This window comes from Strix uralensis, chromosome 23 (assembly GCF_047716275.1).
Source record: "Strix uralensis isolate ZFMK-TIS-50842 chromosome 23, bStrUra1, whole genome shotgun sequence".
NCBI lineage: Eukaryota > Metazoa > Chordata > Aves > Strigiformes > Strigidae > Strix > Strix uralensis.
The window spans coordinates 5,314,934-5,326,229 of NC_133994.1; the positions used below are offsets into that span (position 1 = coordinate 5,314,934).

At 41.5% G+C, this 11,296-nt stretch overlaps 1 protein-coding gene across 14 annotated transcripts in view; it reads left to right on the forward strand.

The window, feature by feature from the left end:
* The window catches only part of KIF1B (kinesin family member 1B), a 96,126-nt gene extending 86,258 nt beyond the window's left edge, over positions 1-9,868 (forward strand). For 12 of the 14 annotated variants that reach the window (XM_074893186.1, XM_074893185.1, XM_074893187.1 and 9 more), the window contains 8 exons: positions 70-215; positions 586-825; positions 1,234-1,305; positions 1,927-2,048; positions 2,818-2,967; positions 3,465-3,657; positions 4,266-4,384; positions 5,162-9,868. In XM_074893186.1, the coding sequence (XP_074749287.1) occupies positions 70-215; positions 586-825; positions 1,234-1,305; positions 1,927-2,048; positions 2,818-2,967; positions 3,465-3,657; positions 4,266-4,384; positions 5,162-5,204 (1,085 nt within the window). In that variant the 3' untranslated portion in view covers positions 5,205-9,868. Of the gene's footprint in view, positions 1-69; positions 216-585; positions 826-1,233; positions 1,306-1,926; positions 2,049-2,817; positions 2,968-3,464; positions 3,658-4,265; positions 4,389-5,161 lie in introns of those variants that run through there. The other 2 variants (XM_074893191.1, XM_074893190.1) reach the window with 1 other exon arrangement.
* Positions 9,869-11,296: the final 1,428 nt, after the last annotated feature.

Genomic DNA, 11,296 nt, shown 5'->3' on the forward strand with positions numbered 1-11,296 from the left:
TTGGTGTGTTTTAGTGGCATCCCTCTGGCTATGTTTTTAATATGTCTTACGTTGTTTTTTACTGCTCAGGAATGCAGAGGAGGAGAAGGAAAGTCCTAGATACATCTGTGGCTTATGTGCGAGGAGAAGAGAACCTGGCTGGTTGGAGGCCCAGGGGTGACAGCCTCATTCTAGAGCATCAGTGGGAATTGGAGAAACTGGAGCTGCTGCATGAGGTGAGTAAAGAGATAGGGGAAGTGAAAGAAAAAGCACAACAGTACCTTTGAATTTGCCTTTAGTCTACTCACTGTGAGACCTTCTGAGCTGAACGGGTTCCCGAATGGGAGTTTGTTCTCAAAGTCAAGATTTAAATAAGTTCTCCCACAGAGAAGACACAAAGTGTGTGGCTGGCTGCTGAGTAGGATCTTCAGCTCAGAATTTCAGTGTATTCAACAAAGACAGATTCAACTTCTAATGCCATTGTAAACTCCCCTCCCCAGGGTAAATGTTTACTGGTATGAATCTTAATAAGAATGCGTAAGAATTCAGTGCCTGTAAAACAAGCAACATCCTGGAGCAGATGATACTGATTTCTTTTCTTACTAGGTGGAAAAAACCCGACATTTCCTTCTGCTTCGTGAAAAGCTTGGTGACAGCATCCCCAAGTCCCTGAGTGACTCATTGTCTCCCAGTCTGAGCAGTGGAACCCTCAGTACCTCCACCAGCATTTCCTCACAGATTTCAACCACAACATTTGAGAGTGCTGTGACACCCAGTGAGAGCAGTGGCTATGACTCAGCAGACATAGAGAGCCTGGTGGATCGGGAGAAGGAGCTGGCCACGAAGGTATAACATGAGAAAAACATCATGGGTCTAAATTGAGGTGCTAAAGATGATTGAAGATTAATGATGAGCTTCTTAGATAGCATGGTGAATGGCCAGTATTGTGTGAGTTTCATTTTAGCATGCTCTATATTGAAATAATCCATTCTCACCAGCGGGTGCTGGTGGCTAGGTTTGTGCTATGGCTGTACCTCATTCCCCTTCATTAGTAGTAAATGAAACTGTCTCATTTTATCAAGGGAAGTGATTATTCTCCTCTTCTGGGATTTTTCACAGCCGTTTAGAATTCGTTTCTTTTTTCATGAGCTACCAAGTGTGTCTTGGCAAATAGCCTCTTGTGTTCAAATTTCTCTGAAAATCTAAGTTTAAAATTCTTTTCTGAGTTGTTTGGTTTTTTTTCTCCTGCCTTAGTGTCTGCAGCTGCTTACTCACACTTTCAATCGGGAGTTTAACCAGGTGTACAACAGCATCAGTGATTGTAAGGTAAGTATTTCATGCAATACAATATACTGTATTTGTAATACAATAGCAGTATGTTTGTGGTTTGTGGAATCTGTTGATACTATGAAGAGACAAAACACTTCATTTTAATTTTCTTTATTTTCAGTCTGTTGGAAGCATTTGGCTATTTGGCATCAGGTTCCAAAGACTATTGCAGGAATTCGAAATGCTGTGAACTTGGACTATAGTATGGCTTCTAGTTTATTAGCAGACTGGAAGTGCTCTTACTATCTTTCCCTGTGTACACTTGCCCTATGTAAAAGGATAAATAGGCTCTTTTAAAAATTCTGACTGTAGGCACAGGGGACACCAGGTTCCAAACTGGATAGTTTGATGTTCTGTTGAGGAAGTCAGGGTGTGAATAATCTGAAGTGCAGGACATTAGTAACGAGCTGTGTCTATAGAAGTGCTTGTATTTTCAACCCCAGATGGGTTTATGATGCTTATGTGCAAAAATTTGACTACTGAGTAGGGAAATGGCTGATAGAAATACCTTTCTATTATCTGAGCCTTTGGCATGCTGAATGCCATGTCCTAGCCAGGACTGAACACTAACTAAAAAAAAACCTCCTTGTAATGTTTTGCCTATATTTCTCTTTGTAGTTGTCGGATATTTCTCCAATTGGGCGGGATCCATCAGTGTCAAGTTTCAGCAGTGCTACCCTCACACCTTCATCTACCTGCCCTTCTCTGGTGGACTCAAGATGCAATTCAGTTGATCAGAAGTAAGTATAGGGCATTAATAGAAAAGCATTACTTCTCAGTGCTTCACAAATCTGTCTTTGCTATGTTTTCTGATTTTTTTTTTTCTCCCCTTTCTTCCTTTTCCCTACTTTCAGATATTTCTCTGTACAGCCCCCTCACTTTATCTTCTCCAATCACTGTGCACAATTATTTTCCCCCATTTTGTTCTTTTGAAGTGTTTTTTTTCCTTTGTGCTGAAAGAACAGTCAAATGCTTGTCATTCCAGTAACCAGTGTGTAGAGCCTGCAAGTTTTTTTCAGAGTTCTGTTAAAAAGACCTATTAACAACAACCCAGCATAAACCAGTTTGGCCAGTAATCTCTGTTTGCCCCTCTCAGCTGTATCTGTGGAAGATATTTTTGATAAAATTGGGAATAACTATTTAGTGAAAGACATGTAATTTGTAACTCCTCAGTTTAACATCCCTCAGAGGAGGAGTGCTGACCAAGTAGTACATTTTACATCAAACCCTAGTAAGATGTATGTCTGTGGTGTGACTGTGTTTGGCGAGAGAAATGAGGGAGAAGTAGTGGGGAAACAACTTACCAGCAGTTATTTTAAGTTTTATTCGACAGATTTCAAGGGAAATGCTATTTGATATTGTACAAAAGGATCCCAATGTCATACAAAAGTCTGGACTGGAGGATGAGACTTGTAAGACAGGCTAGGCTGTAGGTGCACTTCAAATTCCATTGTCACATTCAGTTGGTTGTTTGTGACTTACTTTTCTTTCCGCACTTTTTTTTTAAAGGACACCAGAAGCAAATTCTCGTGCCTCCAGTCCCTGTCATGAGGTGGAACAGTTCCAGCTAATACCTACAGTAGAAACTTCCTATCTTGCTAGAGCTGGAAAGAATGAGTTCCTAAACCTCGTTCCTGATATTGAGGAAATCAGACCAGGGTAAGTTTTCTATTGTTGTGTGATCATGGCTTCCTGAGAGCTGTCACAAGGGCTTTGAGATTTGTAGTTTCTTTCCCCCGTTTGAGGCAGGTAACTTAAAGGGGTGATACAGAACTGCAGAGTCCTGTGTGATGGAGGCAGGATTGATGAAGGTTGTGTTGATATTTGATCTTTGCAGCATTCATTCCCTGCATCTACTTAATGAACAGGATTTCCAGTGACTTAAATCTAATGTCTGATATCAAAACCGTGGCTGAAGTTCACTCAAGTAGAGATCGTTGTGGGTCCTTCTTTCTGTCAGACTTTGCATAGCTCTTGAAGACAAACTTCAGCTTGCTGTAGAAGAACTTTTTGATAATAGTTGCAGAAAAAATGTATTAAGGACCAAGTGTCTTATACAGTGTTTGCAGTTAACAGAGATATTCTGTAGGTGCCTCATTTAGGGGAAAATGTATTCCTGTTTATCTGTGGGTTTGTTTTGTTTTGTCTTTTTCCAGCTCTGTGGTCTCAAAGAAAGGATACCTCCACTTCAAGGAGCCACTCTCCAGTTCCTGGGCCAAGCACTTTGTGGTGGTTCGCCGTCCCTATGTTTTTATTTACAACAGTGACAAAGATCCTGTAGAAAGAGGAATCATAAACTTATCCACAGCTCAGGTGGAATACAGTGAGGATCAGCAGGCAATGGTAAAGGTCAGTCTGAGAGCTGTTGTTTATTTACCCATAGAGCAGGAAGATTACAGGTAGTAGTGCATCCATCCCATCCTGCATGTTATCTCTGGTCTGAAGAAAATGCATCTGTGTCTTGGAGAATGTCTGGCATCTGATGATTCTGCCCACAAAGTTCCCAGTTTGTTCACCGTTTCTTATATTTTGGACGCAGTTGTACAAGAGACTGAAACTGCTGTTATGCACTGTTTTTGCTTTTATGAGCATGTGTTGGTACCATCACCCTATGTCTGGTTTTTGTAGTTTTGTTTGTATGGTGTTTTGGGGTTGTGTGTTCTGTTTGTTTTGTTAAAAAAAGCCACCAAAAGAACACAGAAACATCCTGCAAGGACTCAAATTAACTTTACTGGTCCATCTCAGCAGCTCTTAAAGTCCACACTCATAAGTTAAAACTGTATTTTGTAGAAGATGTCCCATTTGACTGACTAATAATATAATGGAAATGACCAGTGGAACTTAAATGGAAGATCTTAAGTCTTGTGGATGTTAGGAAACTCTTCCTCAGAGAGGAAGTGTGCATCAGCTTCTGTGTTTGTAGACTTCAGGATTTTAAATTGTGCTTAATATTCCAGACACCCAACACATTTGGTGTATGCACAAAGCATCGTGGGGTCCTGCTCCAGGCCATCAATGACAAAGACATGAATGACTGGTTATATGCCTTCAATCCACTTCTTGCTGGCACAATACGGTAAGAGGCAGTTCCTGGGCAGACAGTGCTGCAAAGCATAAAGGTGGTGAGATAGCACCTCACAGAATTTAGTCTTGTTCTGAAGAATCTGACAAGATGGGTGAACTGAAGGAGGGAGGAGGGTGGGCAACAACAACAACAAAAAAAATCAAACAAGCCCTTTATTTCAGGAAATGCAGTAATTGTTGCTTTGGCTTGTGACATTCTTAACAGATATATCCAGTTTGAACGTGTGTGGTGTGCTTCATGCAGTACTACATTTGGAAGCCTCAGAATAGTTTCCTTGTATTACTCTTTTACAAATTTATAAAGCTTCTTGCTACCTCTGTGCAGACAGGCTGGACTGCCTTTTCATGGTCTTGATTGTGAGCTCAAGCAGAAATTCTCATTTCCTTCCCTTTTTTGAACTTCTCTAGAAGCCTTTAACACAGGTCACAGACATCCCCTGCTTGCTGGAGAGATCTTACTATGCTACAGTAGCTCTTCCTTTCAGTAATAAAAAATAATTAAAAACTAAGCTATTACTATACAGCATCAAATAATTTCTCAACAGTGCAGTCCTTAAAAGATCCTGTCTTCCTTTAAAGGAGCACAGCTGAAGAGTGAGAAGTCTTTCTCATTACAGCCCTTGATACGTTTTACTTTTTGAACATATGGAGTAAACTAGGATTTAAAGGATTTTTAAAAGGATTTTTAAAAATGGTGGACAAACTGGGGAGGGAAGCAAAACAAACTTCCAGAATTCAACAGATGCTTCTCTGCTTCTTTCTTGCACAGGTCAAAACTGGCTCGAAGACGCACGGGCCAGCTGAAGTACTGAGTCCATGTAATGTTCTCATCCGTTCGCCCTAACTCACCTTCTGATAGATAAAGTGTTACCTCTCATTTTCTCTTTGTGATTCTTGACAGTTTCTCTTGTATGTATCCTGTGGCTTAACATCCCCTACCTTCCCAACTCCTTCAGCACATTTTGTAGGTATTCTAACACTACCTTGTTTCTTTTCACTTGTACCAAGAATCGTACTAGTAGCATGTGGCCAAACAAAAAGAGAAAGAAAAAAAAAAAATGAAAAAAATAGAGTGATTATGCACGACTCTAAAAAGAAAAAAAAAGTTATTTATTTTTTCTTATAACAATTGTTTTCCCATTCCAACTGACCTTTTGGTGTCTGTCCCACTGTCCATTGTTGTCTGTCTAGACTGCTGCAGGTTTTTCATTCAATTTGTGACTTGGCAGTAGTCATTGGTTCCCTCAGGGCAAAGTTCTAATGCCAGGGAAAGATAAATTCTTCTATGTAGACATTACCCAGCCAGGAACTGCAATAGCTCCTCAGGCTTTCTGGATCCAGCCTCTAATTTAAACTCTGTTGAAAGCTGATATTGGACAAATCTATCTGGGCAGACTGGATTTTGGACTTGGTGCAAGTTTTTGAGCCAACGGGCCAAGGCGTGAGCTGGAAAAACCAAGAGGAGCTGGATAGAATAATCTGCCTTTAAACTCTTGCTGTGGGGTTTTAGGTGAAGAGTGCTTGGCTTTAACTCTCCCAAAACATTAACACTCACTCCTCTGCCTCTGAACTGAGCTGAGGAGATGGAATTTGTGCTGATGTGAGGAAAAATAAAGCACATCGCTGAAATATTAGATATAATCCCTAAAGTATTCGATGCTTGGCCTCGTATTTGGCAGATGGGGAGCGTTAAGCAGAAACGGGTCAGTGTGGTTGTTCCCCAGAGCGCTTTCAGGAGATCACCACGAGAGGGCACTATCCCCTTTCTGCTTTTGGTCCTGACTTCTGAGTTTCTGTAGCAACAGTTGTCACCTCTCTTGGAAGAGATTGACGGTTGTCACTGGTATGTTAGGATAGACTGCTCTTCGGCGTCATTCCGAAAGGCCTGCTTTGTGCATGCGACCCTGATCTGTAATACGACATCCCGTCTTTTCATGGGGAGAGCATCCTCTGTCTACAAAATACTTTCTAGCGCTTGCAGTATTCTCCAGGGAACAGCAGGACACTTTCACTTCCTTTTGGAATAACTGTTGAATGTCTCCTAATTTCCCTGCTACAGTTTTCATCAGCTAAAACCCCCTAGTTAGTTTTAACTTCAGAATTAATCCTTCCTGGAGGACGGATCAAGTGGACTCTGGTCCTGGTCAGTGGGGTGTAATAATTGGCTTCTTGGAGATCAGCTGTGTGGTGTTAGTTCTTGACCTGCAATGTAAGTTCTCCTTGTGGCCAAAATGGTCCTTGCCCTGAGAAAGGAAAGCAGAATGAATTTCCTTTTTGAGAAGTGAACTCATCTTTCTTAGTTAGCTTTTCAGGGAGGTTGGGGAGGGGGGTTGTTTGGGTTTTTTTACTATGTTTCAGACTGCTGTGCTATACTTTCTTGACTTACCTTGGGCACTAATAGGGCTAGCTGTGATCCTGGGCACTGTACAGGAATTTCGTCCTGAGGTTCCAACCTCTCAAAGGAGAGGTAAAAGGGTTTTGTTCTACTATTACAGTAGGCACATCTAGGCACACTCCAGCTCAAGAAGGTCATTTTGATTCAGCTCACTCATCAGCAGGTCATGCCATGCAATGGAAATTCTATGGCCAGAAGTGTACGTGGGACTGGCATCAGCTGAGCAATTTTTTAGCTTTATGGGGTTTTCATTCTTCAGTAGAGTGCAATGCATAATGAGACCTCCTAAAAGCATGGTTGGCAAAGGAGCAGGGAGGTGGAGACTGACACTTGCTGGGACATATCTTCATTTATTTTGAGATTGTGCTCAAGCCAAATCATGTGCTCATGCTATCTCCTATGGTCCTCAGATTTATTTCAGAACTGGAAGCCAGAGTGAGGGAGCATCCTGGGGACCCAGGAGCATAATAGGGATGTTGTTTGTGTTTTGGTTGTTTTTTTTTTTTCCCTTCTGTTTTTGTCTTGTTTAATTGTGTGTGACTCTTAATACAGTGATGATATTCCTTTGTTACGCAATGGATGATAATGCACTTCCAGTGTGTGGAGAAGTAAGACTGCTAGTGCTGCAAGAGGGCTCCTCAGGCTGGAGCTAAGCTGATCTGAAGAATTAGGTTAATTTAAGCACTAAGTTGTTGCTGCCATCACCACTGTTTCTAATGAAAGTGGAACCAGTTTCAGGAGGCGTAGCGATTTAGGTGGTGATACTTTGTGACACACTGCGAACATTTTAATTTTTATCTTTTTCTTTTTTTAACTAGATGAAAACTAGTTTGCTAAGTCTTTGCTTTGGATAAGCCAGAAAATGAACTAAGGGGTTATGGCATTGCATAGAAACATGATTAAGGGATCTTCCTTTAAAAGTAGGAAGAGACAGATGCTTATTATATGCAGAGCTGGAAGTGTTACAGCTGTGTTGGGTAAATGTTACTCTTCTAAAGACTCCAAGCAGCTTCTGATGACTTGATGTCTATGTGGATAACAGATCATCAGAAGAGCAAAATTCTATTTTTAAGCATCAGTACCTCTTAAAGCTGCATAATCTGTGACAAAATAGGTTGTTCTTGTGTGGAGTTCAAACGGGCATTACTATTTTCAGACGTACAGTTACAGTTTCTCACCAATTACTGAAGCCTACTTTGAGACATCAGTTTCCCTACTTAAAACTGGACTGAAATCAGTTCAGATTTTCTTTAAAAGGATAACTAAGCAAAAAAAAAAAAGTGGATTTCTATTCACTTTAAAGCTTTTTTGATGTAGCCCAACATGTTAGAAATTTCTCTTTAGACACAGACCAAGAAGGGAAAAATGTGCTAAGCTGCCTTCTCTTGACATTTAAAAACCCACTCTTGGTTACCTGCTGCGTGTATGTGAAGTCCTGGAGTCGGACAGCTCTTGGGACTCAGCCGCTGGAGACGAGGCATCATGCTGTGGGCCTGCCAGCCCATGGAGCATAAGCACTGGTAGTAAACTTGATAGGCGTTTCTTGGATAGAATGAGTGTGAAACTGTGCTGTAGTTTGGGTTTTTTATGTTCCACACTTAAAGGAAGGAGAAAATTATCTTTTTTGTCCATTGAAAACCATGTTGTTGGTGTTGGAGCTTCCTGGATATTTTGAAACTAAACTAAACCTCCTATACTGTATTTTAGAAATGCACTTTAAGTACCTTTTTAAAGAAGATTCCTATATTCTGGGATGCAGAAGGGAAGGGAATATTATTTCCAGACCACTGAGAAAAGGTTTTTTTTGGTCAGTGTCTAACAGTCCTTATTACTGATTAGCAAGGTATTTCAAAGCAAAGACTTTACTTTTTGCTGCTTGTTATCTAATTTACAGGGATTTCATTTTATGTAATGTATTGTATATTTATACATCTGTAATTAATTGCACATTAGATAAGAAAGAGGATTAGCTTTGGTATAACACCCACTGGTACTATACAATCAACTAATACTGCCTATGCATATGCATCTTTCTGGTACTCTTGCAGAGCCTTAGTTTGTGTTAGTTTTATACTGTGGTGGGTGTTTTTGTTGAAGATGCAGCTGTTGACCCGCTGCTCAAAGGAAGGATCCTAATGCTGCTCTGGAACGGTTTGCTGAATGTACTTTAAAATGGGTCTCTAACATGTGTGTGTTGCATCTCTCCATTGTGGTTAATAACCCCAATATGTGGTCTGAACTGTACTGTATGTAGCAGGAATGTATTAATTTTGTGCTTCCTTGTTTAAAACATCAGCTGTTCAAGAACAGGATTGACTTTTTTTGTTCAGAAGGCCATTTATGCATTCTAAGTATTTGAAATCAAAACTAGTCCAACACTAACCAGATGGTTGTGTCCAATGTTATCTGGAACAGTTTTTAAATCAACAGGATCAGCTGTGCATTCAGAAAACTGAGGGTATGGAGGTCATAAGTCTTTAATTCTTAATGTTGCCAAGTTAATGGCCTGATCCTGAGCAGTCCTGAACTACTTCCTGCTTGCCTTGAAACCAGGGACTAGAAGCAGAGGGAGTCTTGAATGATCAGCACTTCCCAGGGTCAGTTCTTAATTTTCCACTCTGCTTGTTCATACTTCATGTGCAGTTGATGAAGGTTCTTGAATTTGGACATGAGACATGCTGTTGCACTGAAATACATACTTCTTTTTAAATGCGGTCCCCGTTTCCCTGTTTAATCTCTCTGTACACAAGGTATACAAGGTATATGCTGTGTAAGTGGCCTTCTTGAACAAATCTCTTTGCAAACTGATTTCATCCCAGCGAAGGAGTGTATCAGCAACACTGTACATTAATTTCAGGTTTTCATTTTCTTATTTTATTTTGTAAATATATCTGATATTTGGAGCTTGAGTATACAAAATGTAAATATAGTTCATGTATTTGTACTAATTCTGATCCATTTGCTGTATAGCCTTAGGTGTGCAATGCAGATATCTAACTGTGTATGGTAACCTTGCACCACTGAATTGTTAGTGAACGAGGTGAAACAATAAAGGTACAACCAGTGCATTAGCAGATACAATGTGTGTTCCTTTTATTATGATTTAATGACTGGTATCTTACATTGATTACTTGTTTTCAAAACCTGTCCTGAACAAGCTTATGCTTTTGTGAGAAGAAATGTGTCTTGGCAGTTCTTGAGAAAGACGAGAGGCCCTTCTTACCCTTCCTCATCCTTCTCCCTTTGATGGGTTATGCAGCATTTCTAAGTAGTTTTGGGATGCTTTCGAAAGATTGTTGTGCTTGAAAGATAAAAGAAGGTTGTCATAGTGCAGCCAATACCGAACTTGGTTATCTGCGGGTGACCATTAAAAATGACGGGAAGCGTGTGAAATCAAACCACCAAAACATAACAACAGTCAGGTAGAAGGCACCAGCTCTGTGGTGATGCGTCAGGGAATCCCTCAGAATCGTTCTCATCTTGGTCTGAAAGTGGAAAGTTCTTTTAAAAGTAGCTTTTAAAAGTCGTGGTGAGGAGACTGGTCAGGGCATTCCCAAAGAATTTAAGTCTCACAAAAATGGGCTACCACTTGCTGTCAAACACCTCTTGTAACTGTCAAACAGCTACGTGATGGCAAAATGCTTTTATCGGGCTGCTGGCTAGATCTGTTCTTTATCTGAAAAGCTATCATGGATGTTTTGCTGCTGTTGCCAGTTCCTGATTTTTTTTCCAGTTGTGCACTAGAGTAACCTGTTAACTTTTTCTGGTTGCTCCTCTGACAGCTCGTTTAATACCGCAGAGAAGCCACTGTTTTACTGCTTTCAGATTCCTTCACTCTCAATGCTGCAAAATAAGGTGAACGAAAAAGTTGATGGGTCGGTTTGCTACCAGTCTCCATGTTTCAAATGTGCCTTTAACAGAAGGTAAACATGCTTAAAATGTAGGTTTGTCTTGGTGATGCATCTGACTGTCATGGATCAAGGGTACGAAACCAGCTTTCTTCTCTTGAACGTGATTTTAATCTCAATGCTGACACAAGGGCAGGTTTTGTTTCTTTTACCCAAATTCTAGGGCACCTCAAAGACAATCACAGCTGTGATACCTGAGGTGCGCTGGCTGCAGCCGAGGAGGGTGTGACAACAGCTGCATTTAAGGCAGTGAATACTGAATAATTAATGGAGAGAAAAGACAAAGTACGCGGTGCCTGCTGGCTGCTGTTCCCGTGTCCCTGGGGTACGTGTGGGGCTCCCCTTCTGCTGGAGGATGAGCCTGTGTCCCCGTGGTTCTGGCCTTTGCGGGGGGGACAGCTCAGCCTTTGGAGAGGGGACAGCCCTGGCCTGGGCCACCGTTCCGGTGCTCGGGGCCGCCTCTGCCCCGTTCCCGGCTCAGGTGCGGCAGTACCGAGCCGGGGGGGTCTGTCCCTTTAAGGGGACGGGGCGCGCGACCCATCGGCCCATGGGCGGGGGGCGGGGATTCCCGGCAGAGCCAATGGGCGCGCCCCGCCCCGCC